This window comes from Triticum urartu, chromosome 2A (genome assembly GCF_056163025.1).
Source record: "Triticum urartu cultivar PI428250 chromosome 2A, HENAU_Tu73, whole genome shotgun sequence".
NCBI classification, from domain to species: Eukaryota; Viridiplantae; Streptophyta; class Magnoliopsida; order Poales; family Poaceae; genus Triticum; species Triticum urartu.
The window spans coordinates 559,000,173-559,025,643 of record NC_141874.1 but is presented as its reverse complement, the minus strand read 5'-3'; the positions used below and the strand labels follow the sequence as shown (position 1 = coordinate 559,025,643).

General features: G+C 47.5%; 3 protein-coding genes across 3 annotated transcripts; 2 read left to right on the top strand and 1 right to left on the bottom strand.

Moving 5' to 3' along the window:
• The first annotated feature begins 6,125 nt into the window (after window positions 1–6,125).
• Window positions 6,126–9,727, top strand: LOC125538717 (uncharacterized). The gene is made up of 2 exons (XM_048701992.2): window positions 6,126–6,642; window positions 8,259–9,727. Exons 1-2 carry the CDS (start codon window positions 6,577–6,579, stop codon window positions 9,357–9,359), a joined length of 1,167 nt encoding a protein of 388 aa, XP_048557949.1. The 5' UTR covers window positions 6,126–6,576; the 3' UTR covers window positions 9,360–9,727.
• A 3,653-nt stretch (window positions 9,728–13,380) lies between these two features.
• On the bottom strand, window positions 13,381–14,449 carry LOC147985884 (uncharacterized). The gene has a single exon (XM_087539955.1). It carries the CDS (start codon window positions 14,419–14,421, stop codon window positions 13,381–13,383), a length of 1,041 nt encoding a protein of 346 aa, XP_087396081.1. The 5' UTR covers window positions 14,422–14,449.
• A 3,749-nt stretch (window positions 14,450–18,198) lies between these two features.
• On the top strand, window positions 18,199–20,206 carry LOC125533638 (SUPPRESSOR OF GAMMA RESPONSE 1-like). The gene is made up of 5 exons (XM_048697015.2): window positions 18,199–18,300; window positions 18,437–18,617; window positions 18,724–19,193; window positions 19,856–20,062; window positions 20,153–20,206. The coding sequence occupies exons 1-5, from the start codon at window positions 18,223–18,225 to the stop codon at window positions 20,204–20,206; spliced, it is 990 nt and encodes a 329-aa protein (XP_048552972.2). The 5' UTR covers window positions 18,199–18,222.
• Window positions 20,207–25,471: the final 5,265 nt, after the last annotated feature.

Below are 25,471 nucleotides of genomic sequence, written 5' to 3'. Positions count from 1 at the left end.
GCTGACGCGGGCTTGTGCGGCATATTGGAGTAATACTGACATCCTTCACATTTGTCGACTATCTCTTTTGCCATCTCATTGGCTCTTGGCCAGTAGAACCAAGCTCGGTATGCTTTAGCCACAATGGTCCGAGAGGACGCATGATGACCATAGGTCCCCGAGTGGATATCGTTAAGGATCATTTGTCCTTCTTCTGGTGTAATACACTTCTGGCCGACCCCAGTCGCGCTTTCTCTATATAACTGTCCCTTTATGACTGTAAAGGCCTTGGATCGACGGACGATCTGTCGAGCCTCTTCTTCGTCTTCTGGGAGTTCTTTCCTTAGGATGTACGCGATGTACGGTTCTGTCCAGACGGGAGTGATAACCAAGACTTCCATGATCAGGTCGATCACAGCTGGAACTTCAACTTCAGTCGGATCCGTGGTGCTTTTTGGCTGCGGGTCCTCTTCAGTGAAGGGATCCTTCTGGACTGATGGTGTGTGGATGTGTTCCAAAAACACATTGCTGGGAATGGCTTCTATTTTGGAACCTATTTTTGCCAAATCATCAGCTGCTTGATTTTTCAGTCGGGGTATGTGATGAAGCTCTAACCCCTCGAATTTCTTCTCCAGCTTTCTCACTGCATTGCAATAACCAGTCATGGCTGGACTTCTGACGTCCCATTCCTTTATCACTTGATTAACCACCAAATCTGAGTCGCCATAGACCATGAGGCGACGGACGCTGAGTGAAATGGCCATGCGCAACCCATATAAAAGTGCTTCGTATTCTGCCTCGTTGTTAGAGGAATCAAAGTGGATTTGAAGAACATATCTGAGTTTATCTCCTCTGGGGGAGACCAACACTACTCCGGCACCGGAACCATTTAGCATCTTGGAACCGTCGAAGAACATGGTCCAATGCTCCGAGTGAACCTGAGTCGGCAGTTGCTGTTCGATCCACTCGGCGACGAAATCCGCGATTGCCTGGGACTTGATAACTTTCTTTGCCTCAAACTTGATATCTAGAGGAAGGAGTTCAATCGCCCATTTTGCCACTCGACCAGTTGCGTCCCTGTTATGCAAGATCTCTGACAACGGAGCGTCGCTGACGACTGTAATGGAATGATCAGAGAAGTAGTGGGCAACTTTCTTTGTGGTCATATAAATCCCATATATGAGCTTCTGATAATGAGGATATCTTTGCTTCGATGGGGTCAAGACTTCAGAAATATAATACACTGGGCGCTGAATTTTGAAGGTTTTCCCTTCTTCTTCCCGCTCGACCGTAAGTACCGTACTGACGACTTGTCCTGTGGCTGCAATGTAAAGCAGCAAAGGCTCCTTGCTGATTGGGGCAGCAAGCACCGGCTGGGTGGAGAGCAGAGCTTTGAGCTCTGCGAACGCTGCGTCAGCTTCAGGAGTCCACTCGAACTTGTCAGACTTCTTCATCAATCGGTAAAGAGGCAATGCCTTGTCACCGAGACGAGATATGAATCGACTTAGGGCGGCCAAGCAACTAGTAAGCTTCTGAACATCGTGCACTCGCACAACACTTTTCATTCGGAGTATAGTACCGACTTTTTCTGGATTGGCGTCGATTCCCCGTTCGGAAACGAGAAAACCGAGTAACTTTCCGCCAGGAACCCCGAATGTGCATTTTGATGGATTAAGCTTGATATCAAACCTTCTGAGGTTGGCAAAGGTTTCAGCAAGGTCAGTCAGTAGGTCGGAACCCTTCCGTGACTTGACCACAATATCATACATGTACGCCTCCACATTCCGACTGATTTGGGTGAGCAAACACTTCTGAATCATCCTCATGAATGTGGCTCCGACATTCTTGAGGCCGAATGGCATGGTAACATAACAGAAGCACCCGAATGAAGTGATGAAAGCTGTTTTGATCTCGTCAGGCCCATACAGACGGATTTGATGGTACTCGGAATAAGCGTCTAAAAAAGACAGTCGCTCACATCCCGCAGTCGAGTCGACTATCTGGTCGATGCGGGGGAGAGGAAAATGATCTTTCGGGTAGGCCCGATTGATATGTTTAAAGTCAATGCACATGCGAAGTGACTTGTCCTTCTTGGGGACCATGACAACATTGGCGAGCCACTCGGAGTGGTAGATTTATTGGATGAACTCCGCCGCTAAGAGCCGAGCTACCTCTTCGCCGATGGCCTTTCTCTTCTGGACGGTGGACCGTCGGAGATGTTCCTTGACAGGTTTTACTTTTGAGTCGACTCTTAGGCGGTGCTCAGCCAGCTCCCTGGGAACACTCGGCATGTCAGAGGGCTTCCATGCGAAAATGTCCCAGTTCTCATGGAGGAACTGGATGAGAGCTTCTTCCTATTTGGAGTCGAGTGTTGTCGAGATGTGAGTTGGAGCAGGACTGGGGTCGGTCGGGTGGATGTGAGCTGTCTTCGTATCGCCAGTCGACTGAAAAGCTGACTCTGTAGCGGGCTTCTTGGCTCGCAACAAATCACTTGAGTCTGCAGTCTTCTGGTATTCCTGCAACTCCACCACTGCCATCTGAGCATCGACGATCTTCGAACCTTTCTAAAAACATTCTTCCGCTTTCTTCTGATTGCCCGTAATAGTGATCACACCTTTGGGGCCAGGCATCTTCAATTTGAGACACACATAACACGGTCGGGCCATGAAGCGTGCATAAGCCGGCCTGCCCAAAATAACGTGGTAGGCACTCTGGAAGTCTACAACTTCAAATGTCAACTTCTCTTTGCGGTAATTCTTGGAATCACCGAAAACCACATCAAGAGCAATCTGGCCGAGTGATTCAGCCTTGTTCCCAGGAATGACCCCATGGAAACTCATGTTGCTGGCACTGAGCTGGACATCGGAATGCCCATCCCTTTCAACGTCTCAGCATACAATATGTTCAAACCACTGCCACCATCCATCAGGACTTTGGTCAGTCGAGTGCCTTCAACAACTGGGTCGACCACCAAAGCTTGCCTCCCAGGGGTGGCGATATGCATTGGGTGGTCGGACTGGTCGAATGTTATGGCAGTCTGAGACCATTTCAGGTAACTAGGTATCACCAGAGCGACCATATTCACCTCTCGGTTAATAACTTTCAGTCGACTTTTGCTTTCAACATCGGCAAAAATCATCAGAGTGGAATTGACTTGAGGGTATCCGTCGTCACTGTCTTCTTTGCCCTCGACCTTGTCCGACTCCTTTTCCTTACCTTTGGGCTGCTTGCCCTGGAACTGCTGGATCAAGAGTCGACACTGTCGAGTGGTATGTTCCGGGTAAATGAAATTACCCTCTTCATCTTTCTTTGTGTGGACGAGACATGGTAAGTCCAACACATCATTTCCGTCCTGGTCTTTAACCTTTTTGGGGTTCCAAGATCCTTTAGGTTTTCCTTTAAACTTTCCTTGGGTTAAAGCCAAGGCTTCCCCGGGAGCTGCTGGCTCGGCTTTCCGCTTCTGTTTCCAATTAGAATTTCCTCCGGTTTCTTGGGCGACTGACTTGAGCTTGCCACTCCTGAGTCGATCCTCATCTTCACCATTAGCGTACTTGGTGGCAATCTCCATCATCCGATTCAGGGACATATCCCCGGTTCGACCGAATTTCAAATTCAGTTCTCTGTACTTGACGCCTTCCTTGAAGGCACAAACTGCTTGGTGGTCAGGCACATTCTTCACCGAGTGATGTAACGTGATCCACCTCTGGATGTAATCCCTCAAAGTTTCATTCGGCTTCTGCACGCAAGACCGCAGTTCTGTCAGCCCTGCCGGTCGCTTGCATGTGCCTTCAAATGTGGTGACGAACACTCGGGAGAGATCTTCCCAAGTGTAAATGCTGCTAGGTGCTAACTGGTTTAGCCACGCTCTGGCCGAGCCCTCCAACATGAGAGGCAGGTGCTTCATGGCCACTTCATCATTACCGCCGCCAATCTGGACGGCCACTCGGTAGTCCTCAAGCCAAGTATCGGGCTTGGACTCACCAGTGAACTTACTGACTCCAGTCGCCAACCTGAAGTTGGGAGGAATCACAGTGGCCCTGATGGCTCTACTAAAGCACTCTGGCCCCGAAACATGTACTCTGCTGCTGGTAGGTGCATCTCTGTCGTGACCTTCTCGGTGAGCCCTGTTCCTGTCGACCAAACCTTGGACAAGAATTGATCTCGCGTCAAAGCCTGGCCCTCTGGGGTCGACTGGAATCCTTCGCCCACCACTATGAGGGCGCCTGTCATCCTGCTGGCGAGGCACATACGACCCGCTCCTCGGGGGAGGCGTGGGCACTCGACGTCGACCGTCACGATCAACTCGGTGATCATACTGCTCATGGTTCCCATACTGGTCACACCGGTCTCCACGTCCCTCACGCCTCGGGGGCGATCTCGGGCTGTGAGCCGATTGGACTGTGTCCGCGGCAACGGATCTGCTGTGAATCCTGTTCCGCGACTGAGAAACAGCGGAATTCTGATCTCCTGCTGCCCGGAGTAACGCTCTGATCTGTAGCAAGCCTCTGCCAGCCTTCGACTGGGAAGGCTGAATCGACTCCGCTATACGGGCCGCAGCTGCTAAATTCTGAATCGGAGTTCGATATACCTGCGGGGGCGGGAAGAGCTGACGTCGACTGGATTCGGGAACCCGTTGTCGCGCACGCTCGTCGAGTGCTCGTTGGAGATTCTCCAGTCGAGTGCGCTCGGCCAAGTTTGCCAGGCGCGCGTCCTCCAAGGCGCGAGCCTCGGGGGTTTCTCCAACGATAGGAGTGTGCAGTGCATCCACGTTCCGGCGGCGAAGTTCTTCTCTCTGCAGCGACGTGAGAGGCTCGGGAAGATACTCCTCATGGAGACGCGACGGGTCGCCTCCACCTGCGCCTCCGTCGGTGCGGGGAAAACCGGGAGGACTGGGCGGTCCATCGACCATCAGAACCCCCGTCGCCGGATCGCTGCTGTCGCACTCGGATGCGGTCTCTGCGGAGCCAGTCGACAGGTCAAACAGGCCGTAGAGGGATTCGTCGGGCTCGATTGCCGCAACTTGAGGGGTGGCCGACTGACGTGCCACCGCGTGTCTCACCCACCGCTGAAGTCTCGACCGACCGGAGCGCTTGCGCCGACGGGAAATGGGGAGGGAGGACAACACAGGAGCCGACCGGTAGGGGGTCGACGGTTGCCGCAGGAGAACGCCGCGGACGCACGCGCTAAAGTGCGTTGCCCCGCGAACAGGGAGTGCGTCCACGTCGAGCGGAGCCTCCTAGAGCCAAGCAGAGTCGTCGACGATGAACGCGAGCGCGCCGAGACGGATCTCGCGGCCCTCCACTGAAAACCATGATGATTCGGGTCGGAAAAGGTCGCAACTCCTCCAACAAAACGCTAAAACACCTGCCCCAAGGTGTGCGCCAACTGTCGTGGTTCTAAGTCTGACAGTAGTGTAGGGGGGTAAGTATGGAGAGGCAAGATCTTAGCTATGGAGAAGTTGTAAGCACGCAAGGTTTACGAGTTCAGTCCCTTCTCGGAGGAAGTAATAGCCCTACGTCTCGGAGTCCGGAGGCGGTCGACTGGATTATGTGAGTATGAATTACAGGGGTGCGAACCTTTGTCTCGGAGGAGGGGGGTGGCTTATATAGAGTGCGCCAGGACCCCGGCCAGCCCACGTTACAAAGGGTTCAATGTACATTAAGGCAGGGCGTTACTGGTAACACTAGTAATAAAGTGCTATGATGACTATAAAAGCTACTTAATGACCGACTGTGAGGTACATAGCTTCATCACCCGCAACCCAAGGCGAGGCGCTGGAGAAGGAGGAGCGCGCGTGTACCACTTCTCTTTCCAAGCTCCCCAGTGGCAAGTAGTAGAGCAGCCCTTATAAATGGGTCTCAACTCTCCTCAACTAGCAAGGTGGGACTAAACTTTCCACCACCTGCCATCTCATACATGGGCCTTAAGATTAATCAGGGATTAGTGTCTTATATGAGCCTAAGCCTATCCATAATCCAACACTACTACTACTCCTACTAGTTTTGTTTGTGAGATGGGCAAAAACAATGATGCTTGGAAGCATATTCGTTGGATGCCCGTCCTATTATCCATCCCAAGAGGAAGAGGAACATTGTGCGTCGCGCACGAGGCCTGCTGCCGCCCGGCGGTGCGGACAAAAGCGGCCACCCAAACGGCTATAATTAGGCGGTTCGGGAGCGCAAACGCTCCAGACTCCTCCGCCTCCACGTTTAACCGCACTTCGTTCGTTGCGCAACGCGAGCAAATTACCCTCCTCTCCTCTCCTCCAGAGCCCCACCCCGGCACAGCACAGCACGGCCCGACCGAGACCCCCGTAACGGGAAGGGAAACGGCAGGGGCCTAAAGACCCCGAGGCCTCGAGCCACCCAACCAACCACCGGAGCGGAGCGGAGTCGGAGCCCCCCGCGCAGCGGCGCAGCTCCCCGCCGGCGATCGCTCGGTGGATTCCGGCGGCCCAAGCGCGCGCGTCTCCGTCGGCCCGCGCGCCATTGGAGGAGCCCCCGCCCCGTGCGCGGCCGCCTTGGAGTTGGAGGGGAATTGTTTCCAGTTCCCCGTCCCTTGCCTTGCTCTGGTGGCGGGTTCCTCCTCGCCGCCGCGATGCCCGAGGCCGGCCGCTACACCCACAAGAAGGACGACGGCATCTGCAACAGCGTCTGCGGCGAGGTGAGCCATTCCCCTTCCAGATCTGCCCTCTTCGCCGCGTTGGGTTGATTCCATGGCCCCCGAGATGCGTGCTTCCCTCATCGGGATGCCCAGAGCATTAGGTCCGCGCCGCATGCTTGCTGCCTTGTACTGTACCTCGATTCGGCGTCGATGCGTGCTGCTGCTTTATTTTATTTTCCTGTGCTCCGATTTTCTGTTGGGATGCCGGTCGGAATTTGGTAGGATTGGGAGGAGCAGAGGAGGAGGCCCTCTGCTCTTCCATGCTTTTGCTTCGGATGATGAGGGGATATTGTTAGGTGGAGCCACGGAGTTCGGATTCTTCACGCCTTTTTGGAGGTAGAAGAATCTCGCGACGTGTCGGAATCGCGTGTTTTTGGGCTGCTATCCCCAACCGCGGCACTACTAAAATTTCTTGCGATGAGCAGGGGGCTTTTCTGCTTCTTTCTTCGTTCACGAGCGCTTTTGCTGTGAAAACTTCGTTGGCCTGCAAAATTGCAGGTTTAAGCTCGACTGTTCAACCCTAAAATTTGGTTAGGGAAAGGGGCAGCTTTCGGTTAGTTATCAGTACCGGTATGTCTGTAGCTAGTGTTCTTGTTGATAGCGCTGGTCTCGATTGTAGCTTGGACATTTTGACTTCCCACCGCTCCAGGTTCAGCTGTTGCTATCTTGCATAATCTTGCCAACCTCGCGCTTCATTATTTGTGACTGATGCTGTCCTTATCCTTTTGGATTCGTGCTTGTAGCTCTGGCGCTAGTTCTTCATTGGCTCGTTACTGTAGTAGTTTACTAGTTTTACACGCTGGTGGTCAGTTTCTGATGACCTTTTCATGCAACCTTTTATGGCTGTAGCATATCTTGTTGTGAAAAGGGAATGTTCCGCAACTGCTTTGGGAGGTTATATCCTTTTGGCAAGCAGGCTTTGGTTATTGCCGTGCAGGCATGTGTTTGTTCCTGCTTTAGGGATATAGACTTTACAGAGTATACATGTGTGTGCCTGAATTTTAAATGGTTGCCTCAAGTAGTTGTGCTAGGTCTTCAGTTTGTGTCGAGCGGTGGAAATGCTCTGGTGCTGTAGTAAGTTACCTTGTTCTTGCCGTTTTTAATGGCTTGATCTGGTAACACCCTTTTGTCATCAGCAAGTGAAAAGTTGGATATCTGTGCTCACACATGAGCTTTTCAAGCCATTTTCCTTATACACCTCTCCTCGAATGCAAAATTTCCTAATTCAGTAATTTAGTCTGTTATACCTCTGAACCAGAACAAACAGCATGCTCGTCTTCTGTTCCGTGCATCGACGAGTTGCAGGACAGTAGACCTGTTTTTCCTTGCATCTGAGTCTGTCCTCAAACGTGATTCACCAAATGATTCCCAATTACGTGTAATATTTCCTGATTATTTTTAGGTAAATTGCTCAGCTTAAAATATCCCACCGTCAAATTTATATTCAGTCATCTGTTTTGCTACCTCTGAACCTGAATGAACCGATGTTAAAACGCTCCTTCAGTTATGTGTACCACCAGCATATCATTGCCTGGTGTACTTATTTCCTTCATGAATTTACTTATGTCTATTATTGCTTTCTTATCTAATTTATTTATGAATTCATTCACTTGCAGCCCACCTCAAAGGCAGTTATGGCCATGTCAAGGCTCAAGTGTGCGCTTCGGGGGTTTGATTTCAGGGTACTTCTGGCTCTCTTGATTGGTGTGCCGCTGGTAATGTTAATGATATATGCGCATGGTCAGAAGGTCACATACTTCCTCCGGCCAATATGGGAATCTCCTCCCGAGCCTTTCAAGATAATCCCTCACTACTACAATGAGAATGTCACCATGGAGAACCTCTGCAAGTTACATGGGTGGAAAGTCCGGGAGACTCCACGCCGTGTGTTTGATGCTGTACTCTTCAGTAATGAGCTTGATATCCTTGAACTTCGTTGGAATGAACTCAGCCCCTATGTGTCAGAGTTCGTCCTGCTTGAGTCCAACTCAACTTTCACTGGCGTGGTAAAGCCACTCTACTTCAAGGAAAACCGCCATCGATTTAGGTTTGCTGAATCGCGGCTGACATATGGCACATATGGAGGAAGATTCATGAAGGGGGAAAATCCATTTGTTGAGGAGTCATTTCAGAGGGTTGCCCTGGATCAGCTCATTAGGATTGCAAGAATTGAAAATGACGACATATTGATCATGTCAGATGTTGATGAAATCCCAAGTGGCCACACCATCAATCTCTTAAGATGGTGTGACGACACTCCTAAGATACTCCATCTTCAGCTCAGGAATTATCTGTACTCGTTTGAGTTTTTTCTGGATGACAAGAGTTGGAGGGCGTCAATTCACAGATACGTATCTGGGAAGACAAGATATGCTCATTTTCGGCAGACAGATCAACTTCTTGCCGATTCAGGGTGGCACTGCAGTTTTTGTTTCCGGCACATCAGTGATTTTGCCTTCAAGATGAAAGCTTATAGCCATGTGGATAGGATCAGATTCAAGTACTTCCTGAACCCTGAGAGGATTCAAGATGTCATTTGCAGAGGGGCGGATCTTTTTGACATGCTTCCTGAAGAGTATACGTTCCAAGAAATCATTGCAAAGTTGGGCAACATTCCAAGCACATTCTCTGCTGTTCATCTTCCTAGTTATCTGCTTCAGAATTTTGACCGGTACCGTTATCTTCTCCCCGGGAACTGCAGGAGAGAAAGTGGCTAGGTTCTGTGGTTTACTTTGCAAGCTGTTGTGCATGGGTGCCACTGCCTAAGCTGCTTGAGTGGTTGGCTGTTGCAATTGCATCTGATATGATTGGCTAAGTTGGACGGTTGCTTGGGCTAGTGGTTATGGACAAGTTCATGATTTTGTGCCGTGTAATGGAACATTGGAGGATATGACAGCATAGCGCATGCTTGATCGTTACCTTCCCAGAAGAGCTCAACGGTGTATGCTTACCACCAGAAGTCATTGCCATTCATATTTCCTCCCTGATTGATGTGTAAACTCAAAGCTGTAATGGAGAAATGAACACTATGTGAGATTTCAGATTTATATGCTGTACAAGTGGCCTTACCGTGCAGATAATTACATATGCATGTGTTCATATTTTAAACCTTTTTGTGTTGATGGCACCGATGAAAATCTGATTTCCTGACTACTGGATTTTCTGATTCCCATCTTAAGAAGTTCTGGCTTCCAAGACTGTTTTGAAACTTAGGTGACCGGGTAAGTATCTGCATGTGTTCATATTTTAAACCTTTTTGTGTTGATGGCACCGATGAAAATCTGATTTCCTGACTACTGGATTTTCTGATTCCCATCTTAAGAAGTTCTGGCTTCCAAGACTGTTTTGAAACTTAGGTGACCGGGTAAGTACAACTTCAACATTTTGCAGCTGTGAACAGACTTGAAAGGTGCCGTGGCAAAAAAAAGTTGCAGGGAATCATCTATTCAGTTTTTCCCGTGCATGTTTTCCTGCCCCTTGTTTTCCCAAGTTATCGCTTTTGTGTTACGGGGTCTTGTAAAAGGTCTTGAAGGCTTCTTGCTGAACAAACCTCCTCAAGATGTTTGGTCATTCAGCATTTTGTGTTTGGTTCCAGTGAATCAATTATGCTCTGTTTGTCTTATTTGTTTGACACAGTTAACTCCATTGAGCCGGAATGTGCGAGTTTCCAAGTATCATGCAATAGGTTTCTTTGTGTATGGACTTTTTTTGTTCTGAAGTTTAAAACTGAAGGAATAATCCCTCAGTTGTTTACGAGTTGTGTTAAGTAGCAAGGGATTTGCACCTTTATATCGTGCTTCTGTTGAATTTTCATTATTTGTAGTACCAATACCTTATCTGAAGCTAAAGAACCTTTTTGTTTATGTTGTGGTACCAATACATTTTTCTAATCTAAATGTATAGTAGATTAAAGAATGGTGGTGTACCAAATCCTAATTGTGCATGTGGTTTAGGTATCTATTAACCTGCTGATCTTTTCAGAACTACGGCTTGCAGAGCTGCAAGTGTTTCATCTTCTGCCTAGAAATGCATAATTGCTTTCCCTGTCCGGTGTGTGGCAAATATGTTCCTGTCAGTGTTCGAATATTTTGCTAGGCAAATTTTAGTTTCTTTTTTGGATAATGCCAGGCAATTTTTAGTGGCGTGTTTCCTCCTTGTCCCTGTAGTTATGCTTGACTGGGGCCAAATTGGTTTGAAACTTGGTAGGTTCCTGTAGCTGAATACATTTGTGCTTTGAACGGTATCTAACTGCAGTGGTAGTCTTGCTCCACTGCTGGGGTTAATTTGCAACTTGTTGTGGGATTGGCTGATCGAAAGTTACTGAGAAGCAATTATTTTATGAAGAATTAGTTTTGCAAATTACTTGTCTAAAACAACAATTGAATGAGAGACTCGATTATATTTCTCTTTTATGATCAAGTAGCGAAACAGAGGGAGTGATGATTAACAAACAATCTGTTAGAAGAACACTGGGACATGTCCTCCAAACTAGAAAGGGAAGAAAATGCAATACTCAGTTATCAGTTTATTACCATTTTGCTTTCTGTAATTCATTTATGTGCTTTTTATTATCAGTCGTTATTTTGTAGAGGATGACAAGTTTACCAGTTTAGGTAGCTTCTTCGTTCTTCGGTCTCTCTTTCTCCAGTCCTCCAGTCCTCAGTTGCTCCTTTTCACCAGTTTTAGTCTTTGTTTCTAATTTAATCTCTTGTAGCGCTTGTGTTATCAAGTTTATTGGTGCAGTATTTCAATAGTTTTGCCTCCAGTTTTGTCTTGTCAGTTGAGTTTTTCCTTTATTAGGTTTCTGTAGAAGGCCTTGAACAATATGTAACTGCAGCGGCAGTCTTGCTCCACCGCTGGGCCTAATATGCACCTTGTCGAGGGCCTGTTTTATCCTCAGTTTGTTATACTGGTTATTAGATAGCGACTCTTTACTAGTTGTAAGTTACTGAGAAGCAGTTATTTTATTAAGAATTAGTATTGCAAATTACCTGTCTAAAACAATGCATCGAATAACTGTAATCATCTCTCTCGCCGCACGTATATTATTCATCAGGGCGGAGGTCTGCTGTTCCGTCTCTGCCGTTCGTTCACCGGTTCTACTACTAGTAATTAGCAACCTGCACGCAAGCCATGGCGAGACTTGACCACAGTGGCGTCAGGCCAAGTTGACTGGACTTTATCCACGCAGCCGCCCGTGGCTGTGCAGATGGAACAGGCAGTGGATTTGCCACGATTTCTTCTCGTGCTGTCTCGTCCGGCAGTACCAGCGAGCTAATGCCTCCTGCGAGTCATTTCCATAGACCCAGCACAAGGGACAGTGCAGGCGTAGGGATACGTATGCAGTGAACAAAAAAAATCAGTTTTACGACCAGAGGAGAAGGAAGTCTTGGTCTTGAGCGGGGACAAGTCAACGTAAGTGTCATGCCACCGTTAAATACATACATGTACTCCATGATGGTTATAAATACTTTTTCTGTTTAAAAAATCTTGTTCCTAAAATGGATGTATCTAACATCAAATTAGTGCTAGATACATTTATTATAAAAACAATTGTGGGACAAGTTTCTTCGAGTGGAGAGAGTAGTACATGTACTGGCAGCAGGTATCCCATATCCTTAGCCAATTGATCCAACTCCTACCGTTCTTCCCCACAATGCCAGCCAAAAATACACTCAATAAACACCCCACAATAAAATAAAATACACCCAATACACAGCATCGAGCTTTTTTACGGACATAAAACAGTTTTTTTAGGGGGTAAACAAAACAGTTTTTAAAACAGAATGTGCAATTTCATTCGCAAAAGAAAACCCCGAACTATGCGCAAATGGAGCGCATCATACACACGAAGTCACCTGCTTAAATCCTCGCCTGCCAGATAAAAATGTGCTCGGCCTTAATGCACAAAGTGACGGGCAATTAATCGTTTTTTAGGGTAAATGCCGCCGCTTTATTTTCTTAAATGAAGTTCGGAATCTCGTCCGTGATGGCATCCAAAATGCACTCTGGCGGCGATTCAAACCAAACCTTACATAGTTCTTCTCCTATCCCTAACTTAACTAATTTATGTGCGGCAACATTTGCAGAACGTCTAAAACCCAGGAGACTCTAAAAACAACAAAGCTTCGTAGCATGGTCTTGATCTTCTCCAGCCAAGGCCCTGAAGCAGGCAGGTTCTTCTCTGAATTGTTGATAGTTTGTACGAGAGCCTGGCTGTCCAGCTCGACGTGTACCCTCTGAGCATTAATTTCTGTTGCTACCAACAGAGCACGCTTGCAAGCCATAATCTCTGCTACTACCGGGTCAGCAGCCGTGGGGAAAAAGTGACATGCACTAGCGAGGAAGCCCCCATTGTTAGGCCAACTCCACCGCACGACCCCAAAGGACGTACGGATTGACCGGATTTTGTCCCTTTGGAGCGCCGATGGGTTCGCCTGTGTCCGCCTTTGTCAGATGGGTCGTGCGTGCGCGCACCGCGCGGTCGCACCCGAAATCGTGTTCGGGGTGGACGTGAATAAAAGAAATATTAAAACTAAAATGAAATAACTAAAAAACTAAATAAACACATTTTAAAAAAACATAAAATATATATAGGGGCGGCCACAAAACGGCCAAGTTTCCACGGCCACTTAAAAGGCCCATTTTTCATAATTAACATATAAAACAAAATAAAAAAACGCCTCCGCCTCCCGCGCGCTCCTGCCGCGCCCGTCGGTGCCGTGGCCGTCGCCGTCTTCACTGGCCGCCGGTGTCGTCATCGTCGTCGCTGACGAGGTCGACGTACTCCGGCGGCGTCCACAGGTGGGCCGGAGGTGCGTGGTGGACGGGGGCGGGCTGGACGGCCGGAGCTGCCTGCACCACCTCCTCCCGTGGCGAGGCCTCCCGCTCCGGAGTGGGGCACCAGTTCACGCCCAGGTCGGCGACCATCTCTGGCGCAGTGCACGACCAGCCCCACCCCTGGCCCAGGAGCTTCTCGAACGCGGGCGAGTCCTCCTCCATCGGCTCCTCCTTGGCGGCCGCCGTGACGGCCGCCAGCTGCAGCTCCGGGAAGGCGACGTCCCCGGCAGCAGAGAGGGCCACGGCCTCCTCCAGGCCGTCCCACTGCCGCTCGTCGTGCGTGTTCATGGAGTCGTCCATGACACGCTGCAGGAGACGGGCCTCCTCCTCCGCTGTCATGCGAGGAGGGGGAGGGGGCGACGGAGACGGGGAAGGCGACGGCGTGGGCGTCAGGCCACGCACCCGCGTACGCCCGCGCGGCTCTGCACGTGGCCTCCGCGGCCCCGACACGGTGCCGACGAAGTAGGACGCGCGCCGCACGTCGTGCTCGTCCTGGAGCCATGTGTCCCAGAGCGGCGAGTCGGGGGCATACCTGTGGTCGTAGTACAGGTCGTCGGGGAGGAGGCGGCGGCGGTTGATCTCATCGTGCCGTGCACGGCCGGTCGCCGGCACTGGCGGGATGGGGACCCGGTCCGCGAAGAGGTGCCACCCGTTGGGGAGGTGGGCGTCGCTCCACGGGACCGGCGTCCTCGTCTCCCAGTACCTCCGGCACACGTCCGCGCAGATGTACTGCCGGTCGCGCTCACCGGAGGGCCTAGGGGCAATGGTGAAGGGGGCCGGTGCGGGGGCTCGACGGGAGGAGTGCGGCGGTGGCGCGGGGGCCCGACGGGAGGAGCGCGACGGAGACGCAGGCTCCTCCTTCTTCACGGAGCCGCGGCGGCGCCCCGAGGAGGAGCCGGCCTCGCGGTCGTGCTTGCCCTTGCCGTTCCAGAAGCCCATGGCGAGGTGGGCGGCCGGCGAGCTCGAGGAGGAGTCGGGCTAGGGTTTCTGCGCTGTCGGGGTTCGAGGAGGCCGCTGGGTGGCGTGGGGCAGTGTGGACGACGACCCGTCCACGCTTCCCACTTAAAGAAGGACGGCGACCGCTCGACGTGCGGATGACAGGTGGGGCCGCCCGCTCGTGCGCATTGATGTGGGTGGGTGGGAGTTGGGTGGCCGCCTGCCACGCGGCCCCGACGCAGACGAGCGCGCGTCCGTTTGGTGTCCGCCGCGACCCAAACCCGGCGCAAGTTTGCGCTCGAAATGGGTCGGCCCGGACACAAAACGGACAAGATGGGTCCGGGCCGTCGCGCGCTGGGCCGCCTCCTTTGTCCCTTTTACCCCAAACGGACGGGACCGGATAGGATAGGGTCGCGCGGTGGAGTTGGCCTTATCGCGGAGCACAACACCGCCTCCTCCCTTTCCACCATGCCGTGATGTTGCACCATCAGCGTTTGCTTTGAACCACCCGTCATCCGGCGCATGCCATCTCTGAATAATAGCAGGTTTGGTCCGCTTGTCTGGCTTTCCATGGACTTTCCTCCATTCCTTCACAAACAAACGAACTCGTTCTATGATTTCATGTGGAGCATCAATACATTTCCCATTCTTTGTGTCGTTGCGGGCCAACCAAAGGCAATTAATTGTTGGTTTAAACACAAAGGATGGTTTTTCTAAAAAAAAAAAACAAGCAAAGGATGCCGTAAAGGAAAAATCAAACACACATTACCTTTTTTTTCCTGGACACAAAGGGATCGGCAAGACTAGAGGGGCGACTCGCTAGTCACCTCTGCCCGCTCCATCTCTCACTGTACATGTTTACGCGTGGTTCCATGTTTGGGGCAAGGCAACACGTTGCGCCCAAGTGTGTTCAAACCTTGTTTGCCTTGGAGAGGAAGATTAGGGGGGCAAGGGGCAGGGGCAGCGGGCTTGAACCATTGGACGCTTTGGCGAGGCAAATTTGATAAATTTGATCTGTGGACGAAATCAAATTATAACATAAACTGCTCGTGAAACTATTTCACGTGGGTGATCTTTTTGTGTGACGTCCGACATGAAGGCGTCACACTACATTGTGCAACGCCTCACAGATAGGCGCTACATGCCTGGTCAACGTTGCACCCCAAACCGCCTAAAAATTGCTAAGTCATTGTGCAGAGCCTACGAGCTAGGCGCTGCACTGTATAGTGTGGCGCCTAGCTCTCAGGCGCTACACACTGACTTTATAATTTTCGGATCACATGGGTGCGATGTTGGCCAGGCGTGTAGCGCCTATCTGTGAGGCGTTGTACAGTGTAGTGTGACGTCTTCGTGTCGAGCGTCACACAAAAAGGTCAGCCACGTGAAATAGTTTCATGGGTAGTTCATTCTGTAATTTGATTTTGTCTATGGGTCAAATTTGTTAATTTTGCCGTTTGGTGATGTGACGGCAATACAATGCAAGAAACAATCCCCAGCCCCCTCTCACTAGGGGCTGGCCGTGGATGCCGATGCCGACCGAGACCGGGTATACTAGGGAAGGCTGGTCCGGGGGCGGCCTGCTGCCGTGCATTCCTCTGATAGGCCGTATCCATTTCCATGCCGTTTCGAAATCTTGTTGGCAAGTTTGCCAGATCTAAAAAGCAGATTTTGTAGTACAGTTTGACCAGCAGAAGACCCGTGCACATACTACATAGTACTAGTACATGAAGAAAATCTTGACAAGATTCTTCCTGAGTTCGGCAAAGCAGTAATCCCAAATACAGTACGTACTAGTGGATACTACTTCCTCGTATCTAAAAGGGGCAACATATGCCCTGAAAACCAGAATCAGGTAAAATTTGAAAAGTTCCCTTTCTCAGCGTTGGATGGGCAACGGTTGGGGTTGGCTCAGATCAGGGCAGGCCAACCCATTCACTTCTGTGCGCTTTTTTACGGCGAGACCGTGTGAAATCGCCACGCTCTTGTTCGGTGCCCTCTGTCTCCTTCGTCCTCTTGACTTGGACTGGCTGCGTTCCTGAGATCGAATCCATGGAGGCTGAACCATGATGATGCTGACACTCGACTCATACGAAAGGCTTCACATAGAAGACATGTTCGCCTACCTGATCGAACCAATGTAGTAGTACAACTGAACAAGATTGCAGAACAAATCAGTTTTATTTGGACCAAGGGAGTCGTACGCCGGACACTAATGGAGGGCTTTTCTGCGAGCGGGTTGTGCAAAGTCTTGTTTCACTGGAGTGGATCATCCTCTCGCTTACCACAAAACGCACCGCAAAGCACTCTCGTTTTAGGGTTAGTGCAGAGTGCTGATCGCACAAAGCGTATAGGAAAAGTTTCCTCTTCTCGTAGAAAAGAGTCTAAGAGCAAGGAGGGCAAGCCGAGTCCACGCCGAGCCCAGTCCTCCACACACAGAGAGAGAGAGAGAGAGGGAGGAGGCTTGTTTGCTGCGCTGGGGAAAACGATTTGGAGAGGGACCATGTTAAAATTTGCCTTTGGAGAGAGAGAGAGAGAGAGGGGGCAGAGGAGGTGTCAGTCTGACGGAGCAAACGCGCGCGAGATCGTCGGAGAGCAGACCGGTGTAACGCGGCCGACGCGATTCCGGCCAGTTTCCTCTTCCCCTCGTTGGTCGCTACAGTGGCAGGCAGTGCTGGGGTTTTTGGCTTTGGGACAGTTTGTGGTGCTGGAGGAGCCTTCCTCCCGAAGGAAGCACAGGAGTTCTGAAAAAAAAAGACCGAAACAGAGGAGGGTAACGCCGCCGCGCCGCCGTCGTGAATCCGGCCTGCTTCTACCTGTCGGTGCAGGGGCTTCGCGGTGTGCTTGAATTGGTGCTGGAGGAGGAGGGAGCCAACCTCTCGGACTCGGAGGAAGCAGAGAAGGGCTCTGTTCAGTTCCGTTCTGTTCTTTGAAGTAGAGACTGATCTGATTCTGATCTCGTGGTGCTCTCCGGTCGAACCTGTCTGTCTCGTGGTCATCTCGTGCTGCTCCACTTCATATGGTAGACATTGCTGATTTGCGTTTGCTTGCAGTGACACAAAAATGACAGCTACAGGTTTCAGGGGGGCGTCATGAATCAAAGTGTTTCTCGCTGGAAACTGTCGATTGCATTCTGCCAATGTGAATATCTGGTCATGATTGGACATGTTGTCACCAAGTGCATGTTGCTTAAATCACTGGCTCTTCAGATCAATCAACGGGCATGCCCTGCATCAGGCTCCTCTTTCTTCAGAAACTGAGATCGGTGATCTGTATTTGTCTCTGGCTACATACGTTGAAAATAGAAATGCAGGGCAAAAGATCTGCAAACAAGTGCTAATCTATCAAATTTATCATAATTAGCACATAACTAATTATCTTCATTCCTAGGATTTTTCTCCGAGTTAGTGAACATGACCATTCTTGACTACCCCCTCCGTCCCATAATATAACATGTTTTTGCAAGCTGTTTTAGTTTGTAAAAACGCCTTATATTATGGGACCGAGGGTGTAGTTGGCTTTAAATCTGTTCACCGCAATTAATATCCTATGACTGAACATAGAAATTCAAATAGATGTCTATGTGTACAAATCCGTTCATATATTCCCATTTAGTTTAGTTGCAACATTGTGAATCTAAAAAAAGGCAGATAGCTTTTTGTTGACACAAGTGGGGTCTCTACCATACACCAGTAATTAAATTATTTATCTGCTAGCCTAGGCATCAAACGATGCTTCCAAAAATAGATTTATCTCACACGTTTCTACTTTAGGCCATTCATTGTTACTGGCAAGATAATTGCTACGATGATAAGAAACGGGGAATTGGTTCCAGAAGCAGGGATGGAGTGCCCAAACTGCGAACGTCGCATTGATAATAGTGATGTAAGTACCATTAACTATTTAATATGACTGTTTCATTTACTTTTATGCCCCTCTGTTTCCAAATAGTGGTATGGTGGTCTTTTCTTCCTCTTGGTTAAAGTGTAAAATGCTGAACCCTCATGTCTTCATATTGCAGGTTTCATCACAGTGGCCAGGACTCCCTATTGGTGTTAAATTTGATCCAACGGATCTTGAACTGCTTGGACATTTAGAAGGCAAGATTGGCAGGGCAGTGTCCCATGTACTAATAGATGATTTTATTCCAACCATAGAGATGGCGGAGGGAATCTGCTACACACATCCGGAAAATCTCCCTGGTACATGATTCGTATTTTGGAATTGTTATCAGGGCTTTCTGAATTAGAAAGTTAGCTCATACTACGCAGAGTAAGTGTTCGTTAGCTAATTCATATAAGTCTGCAGGTGTCAAATTAGACGGGATCGCCAGTCACTTCTTCCACAAAATATGCAATGCCTATGATGTTGGCACACGCAAGCGTCGCAAGATTAGCAGCAACGACTACAATGTTTGTGATGAGAATCTCAGATGGCACAAGACTGGAAAATCCAGACATATCTTAAATAATAACGGTGACATAAAAGGGTGGAAGAAAATAATGGTTCTTAGGAAAGGAGGTGCCAAGGCAGAAAAGACTAATTGGACGATGCATCAGTATCACCTTGGGGTAGATGAAAATGAAAAGGACGGGGAGCTTGTTGTTTGCAAAGTCTTCTTTCAGTTGCCGTCAGAGAAAGCTGGGCAGTCTGCAATGCTCGCTGTTAATGAAGAATCCGATTCATTTGCTGGGAAAATCGATCCTACAACCCCAATGACATACCCTCTGCAGCCTTGTCGCCCAAACGGTAGTCCATCCGAAACCGAGCAGAATCAGGTAAATCTTCATTGGCCAATGAAACTATCATCAACTTTGTGTGAAAGGTTTTGTCTAATTTTATTGATGGACCAGGCGAAGCTTCAGTTTATCTATATCTATCAAATAAAATCCTATGTAGACTCAGATAAACTCTGTTTATAGGACTGTAGGGTATTGACTTGAACAAAGCCTTGCAATACTAGGATCCCTCCATCTGAACAATTCCTTCCTCAACTGTAGGTTTCATGTAGTACAGATGCTATACTGCACAAAAATAACTAGATACTCCTACTAGACAGGAGAATTTTCTCTGCTTGCAAGAGTGCATCCAACAGTCTCAGAAATATATCAGAAGCTTTTAGGTCCTTATAAAGATCCATGTATCACAAATAGTCATGTTTGCAAAAAAAAAACTTTCTGATTCCTTCACTATAGGATTCAATACATAATCGATCCTGATTACTATAATAAATCTCTGAGCTTGTGTGCCAAGCTTTTCATGAACCCAAATCACATCTTGAATAGGACACACAGTTTACCTGTTCTGCTGCCAAGATAACCCCCTCAAGTTATCCCTTTTTCGTCCAAACTTAATAATATTGTGCATATACTGAGCACAGCAGTCAGCACTTAGCAGATTATGTCACCTTCATTTCACTGTCATTCATGTTACGTGACAGGAGGAGGAAGAGTTCCGCCTATCTGCTGTCCGGGGAGCCGCGGAATGGCTCGCCGGAACCTCGTCGCATGCCTTTGATGAACACCCGTCACGCGGCAGAACCCCGGACGCTGCCTACCCTGAGAAGCAGCATCTGCTTCTTGTTGACACGGACGCGCTCCAAGGGTTCCCCCACCTCGGAACGTCTCCGCACTTCTCCTCTCTGGCCGTAAGCGCTGCCGCGTTCATCATACTCGTTTCGTTTCGCGGTGCATATTTCTCATGGCTCATCTCCTTATCTCGTGTGTGTTTACGGCAGGACATGCAGCTTGACTCGCTGGATAGCTTCAACAGCTGGCTGGAGCACATGTAGCATAACGCGTCGAGGAAGTTTTTATTTATTTTTAAACGGAGGCCAAACTCATCGAGGAGGGGTTCTGAAGTAGGGGCGCAACGCGAAGAGGCTGTTTTTTTTCTCGTGATGTACTTATGTTGTACTCCCTCCGTTCCGAATTATTTGTCACAGGTATGGATGTATTTAGATGTATTTTAGTTCTAAATACATCCATTTCTCCGATGAGTAATTTGAAACGGTGAGTACTATATCTGTGTATGTATGACGGATCTCAGAAAATTTTGTATATATGATCTTTCTTTTTTAGGAAAGGGGGACCTCCCCGGCCTTTGCATCGGAAAGATGCATACGGCCACCTTTATTAACAAGCAAATAAGTTTAATAAAAGTCTAAAAGTCTCGAACAAAGCTGCTCACAGGGAGCTAAGGAACAAAAATAGATGCCATAGCCGGCTAGCAAAAGATAGATAGGAAAACTAATTGCCTATCCTATTACATGACCGTCATCCAAACCGGCTGAAAATATCCCGTGCTACCATCTCCCATTGGATAGATCCAGTAACCAAACACTCCCTGGCCTCCGTCGGAGTGAGTAATGACCACATACGGATCAAAGCAGTGGCTCGGAATATAACCTGCAAAAAATGAGTAGTTGTTGTTCTGTTAAATACCAAATCATTTCTGCAATTTTGGATAGCCCATAATAACACACATACTCTTACACGAATGTGTCTCGCTGTTTGGGACTCAATCCCATCCAACCACGTCCCAAATAACGTGTTTATATTATGTGAAGGAGTAATATTAAAGGCTATGTTCACTGATTGCCATAGAATCTTGGCCAGAGGACAATCGAGAAATAGGTGTTTGATTGTTTCATCCCTGTCACAAAAGCTACAACGAGAGGATCCAGTCCAGTTGCGTTTAATCAAGTTATCCTTAGTTAAAATGACTTGTTTGTGCACAAACCACATGAACACTTTAACTCTCAAGGGAACTTTGACATGCCAAACATGTTTCGACGTAGGAATAGAACTAGCATTAATTACATCCAAGTACATGGATTTAACCGTAAATTCTCCATTCCTAGTAAGCTTCCAACACAACTGGTCCGGACATGGAGAGAGTTGAACATCCATCATTCTTCTTATAAGATGGAGCCAAACTTCCCAACGATTGCCGGCTAATGCTCTCCTGAAGCTAATATTTAGAGGCGTGGACTGACATACTGACTCAACGGTCGCATCTCTCCGTTGAATAATACTATAGAGAGAAGGATACTGAACCACCAGAGGCGTATCCCCTAACCAGGTATCCTCCCAGAATCTTGTAGAAGTACCGTTACCGACAACCACCTTGGTCCGGTTAAGAAAGAGCGATTTAACTCTCATCAGGCCTTTCCAGAAAGGCGAATCCATCGGCCTCACTGTCACCTGGGATGAGGTTTTGGATTGAAGGTACTTATTACGTAGAATCTGTGCCCATTGACATCGGTCTCTCGAGAAAGCTTATATAACCATTTGCTAAGAAGACATTTGTTTTTGACCTCAAGATTCTCGATACCAAGACCCCCTTGGTCCTTCGGTCGACAAATAATGTCCCATCTAGCTAATCTATACTTTCTCTTCATCTCATCACTTTGCCAGAAAAAACGGGATTGATAGAAGTCGAGTCTTTTCTGCACTCCCGCTGGTACTTCGAAAAAGGACAAAAGGAACATGGGCATACTTGTGAGCACCGAATTAATAAGAACTAACCTGCCTCCATATGACATCAGTTTGCCCTTCCAGCAGTCCAATTTCTTCTCGAATCGATCCTCAATGCATTTCCATTCGCTATTTGTTAGCTTACGATGATGAATGGGTATACCTAAATACGTAAAAGGTAAAGCCCCCAATTCACACCCGAACAATTGCTTATATGCCTCTTGTTCCTCCTTGGCTCTTCCAAAGCAGAACAATTCACTCCTGTGAAAATTTATTTTCAGACCGGACAATTGTTTGAACAAGCATAACACCAGCTTCATGTTTCTCGCCTTTGCCAAGTCATGCTCCATAAAGATGATAGTATCATCAGCATACTGTAGGACAGATACACCTCCATCAACTAGATGAGGTACCAAGCTACCTACCTGTCCAACATCCTTAGCCCTCCCTATTAGAATTGTCAACATATCAACTACAATGTTGAACATAATAGGGGACATTGGATCTCCTTGTCTCCGGCCCTTATGTGTTTGGAAATAGCGACCTATGTCATCATTCACTTTAATTCCAACACTGCCTTTTTGCGTGAAAGATTCTACCTGCCTTCGCCAGGCTTGATCAAAACCTTTCATCCTCAACGCTTGTTGAAGGAATGGCCATTTGACTTTGTCGTACGCTTTTCGAAATCCACTTTCCTATCTGGCATGAAGGCAGTTTGGGATGGCTGCACCACAGAATGCGCAATCTGCGTGAGCCTATTTGTCCCCACCTTGGTGAATATTTTGAAACTTACATTCAGAAGACAGATCGGCCTAAATTGCTCAATTCGGACCGCCTCTGTTTTCTTAGGAAGCAAATTAATAGTTCCAAAATTCAGATGAAACAAATGAAGCTGTCCAGCGAATAAGTCCTGGAACATTGGAAGCAAGTCCCCTTTAATGATATGCCAGCACCTCTTATAAAACTCCGCCGAAATCCGTCTGGTCCCGGAGCTGTATATATGATCCTGCAGCTTGCTGATGAACATAGCTCAGCTATGTTTACTGTTGTAGTGGTAGCAGACCTTTTTTTTGCCAACTTAGGAGCACCGCTCCAAATTTCATATCCATGAAACTGACGAACAACAACCAGTCAGTCCCTCAAAAGGGTTTGAAACTTATTAGTACTTCCTCTATACATTAGTTAGTTACCAGGCTTTGGTTTTTCTTTGCTTTTTAGTTTGCAACAATCATCCTTACTGTACACATCTTTTGAGAGGAACACACATGAATTGTGATTTATTAGAATGCTCTACGTGCTTCATTTATATCTTTTGAGCTAGGCAATTTTGCTCTATTGCTTCACTTATATCTTTTTAGAGCACGGCGGTGGCTTTATTTTATAGAAATTATTGAACTCTCATGCTTCACTTATATTATTTTGAGAGTCTCTAAACAATATGATAATTTGCTTTGGTTATAAATTTAGTCCTAATATGATAGACATCCAAGAGGGGTATAATAAAAACTTTCATATAAAGTGCATTAAATACTAAGAGAAGTTTGATTCTTTATGATTGTTTTGAGAAATAAAGATGGTGATATGAGAGTCATGCTAATGAGTAATTGTGAATTGAAGAAATACTTGTGTTAAGGTTTGTGATTCCCGTAGCATGCACGTATGGTGAACCGTCATGTAACGAAGTTGGAGCATGATTTATTTATTGATTGTCTTCCTTATGAGTGGCGGTCGGGGACGAGCGATGGTCTTTTCCTACCAATCTATCCCCCTAGAAGCATGCACGTAGTACTTCGTTTCAATAACTAATAGATTTTTGCAATAAGTATGTGAGTTGTTTATGACCAATGTTGAGTCCATGGATTATACGCATTCTCACCCTTCCACCATTTCTAGTTCTCTAGTACCGCGCAACTTTCGCCGGTACCATACACCCACCATATACCTTTCTTAAAACAACCACCATACCTATCTATTATGGCATTTCCATAGCCATTTCGAGATATATTGACATGCAACTTTCCGCCATTCCATTTTATTATGACACGTTCCATCATTGTCATATTGCTTTGCATGAGCATGTAGTTGACATCGTATTTGTGGCAAAGCCACCTTTCATAATTCTTTCATACATGTCACTCTTGAGTCATTGCACGTCCCGGTACACCATCGGAGGCATTCATATAGTCATATTTTGTTCTAAGTATCGAGTTGTAATTCTTGAGTTGTAAGTAAATAAAAGTGTGATGATCATCATTATTAGAGCATTGTCCCATGTGAGGAAAAAAAGAGGCCAATGAAGCCTAAAAAAAGGGTGTCCAAAGAAGCCAAAAAGAGAGAGAGAAAAAGAGAGAAGGGGAAATGTTACTATCCTTTTTTCACACTTGTGCTTCAAAGTAGCACCGATCTTGATGATAGAGAGTCTCCTATGTTGTCATTTTCATATGGTAGTGGCAATTTTCCATTATAGAACTAGGCTTGTATATTGCCAACTAGATTGGTTTTTCTTGCAATGGGAGAAGTGCTTAGCTTTCGATTCAGTCTCGCGGTGTCCTTTTCCAGTGATAGTAGAGGCAGCAAAGCACGTATTGTATTGTTGCCATCGAGGATAAAAAGATGGGGTTTACATCATATTGCTTGAGGTTATTCCTCTACATCATGTCATCTTACTTAATGTGTTACTCTGTTCTTCATGAACTTAATACTCTAGATGCAGGCAGGAGTCGGCCGATGTGCGGAGTAATAGTAGTAGATGCAGAATCTTTTCAGTCTACTTGACACGGACGTGATGCCTATATTTCATAATCATTGCCTTAGATATCCTCATAACTTTGCGCTTTTCTATCAATTGATCGACAATAATTTGTTCACCCACCGTATTATTTGCTATCTTGAGAGAAGCCTCTAGTGAATCCTATGGCCCCCAGGTCTATTTTCCATCATATAAGTTTCATATCTACTATTTTGCAATCTTTTACTTTCCGATCTATAAACCAAAAAACCTAAAAAACATTTACTTTATCTTTTGTTTAGTTTCATCTATCTCTATCAGATCTCACTTTTGCAAGTAACCATGAAGGGATTGCCAACCTCTTTATCGCGTTGGGTGCAAGTTGTTTGATTGTTTGTGCAGGTATTGGTGATTTGTGCGTTGTCTCCTACTGGATTGATACCTTGGTTCTCTAACTGAGGGAAATACTTATCTCTACTTTGCTGCATCGCCCTTTTCTCTTCAAGGGAAAAACCAACACAAGCTCAAGAAGTAGCAATGCCCATATTGGCTCCTACATATTCTACGAAGATCTTTATCGGTCGAACCGTTATGACAACATACGTAATTCCCTTTGTCCATCGTATGTGTTACTTGCCCGAGATTCGATCATCAGTATCTTGATACCTTGTTCAATCTGGTTACCGGCAAGTCTCTTTACTCATTCCTTAATACATCACCTCATGACCAACTCCTTAGTCATTTTCTTGCAAGCTTATGATGTGTATTACCGAGAGGGCCCAGAGCTCCGATACTCGGAGTGAGAAATCCTAATCCCGATCTATGCCAACTCAACAAACACCTTCGAAGA

Excerpts from the sequence above, each read along its gene's own strand:
- LOC125538717 (XM_048701992.2), top strand. The coding sequence starts at position 6,577 with ATGCCCGAGGCCGGCCGCTACACCCACAAGAAGGACGACGGCATCTGC. Across the intron at positions 6,643-8,258 it reads GCAACAGCGTCTGCGGCGAG|CCCACCTCAAAGGCAGTTAT; the intron begins GTGAGCCATTCC and ends ATTCACTTGCAG.
- LOC125533638 (XM_048697015.2), top strand. The coding sequence starts at position 18,223 with ATGATAAGAAACGGGGAATTGGTTCCAGAAGCAGGGATGGAGTGCCCA. Across the intron at positions 18,301-18,436 it reads GTCGCATTGATAATAGTGAT|GTTTCATCACAGTGGCCAGG; the intron begins GTAAGTACCATT and ends TTCATATTGCAG. Across the intron at positions 19,194-19,855 it reads CCGAAACCGAGCAGAATCAG|GAGGAGGAAGAGTTCCGCCT; the intron begins GTAAATCTTCAT and ends GTTACGTGACAG.
- LOC147985884 (XM_087539955.1), bottom strand. The coding sequence starts at position 14,421 with ATGGGCTTCTGGAACGGCAAGGGCAAGCACGACCGCGAGGCCGGCTCC.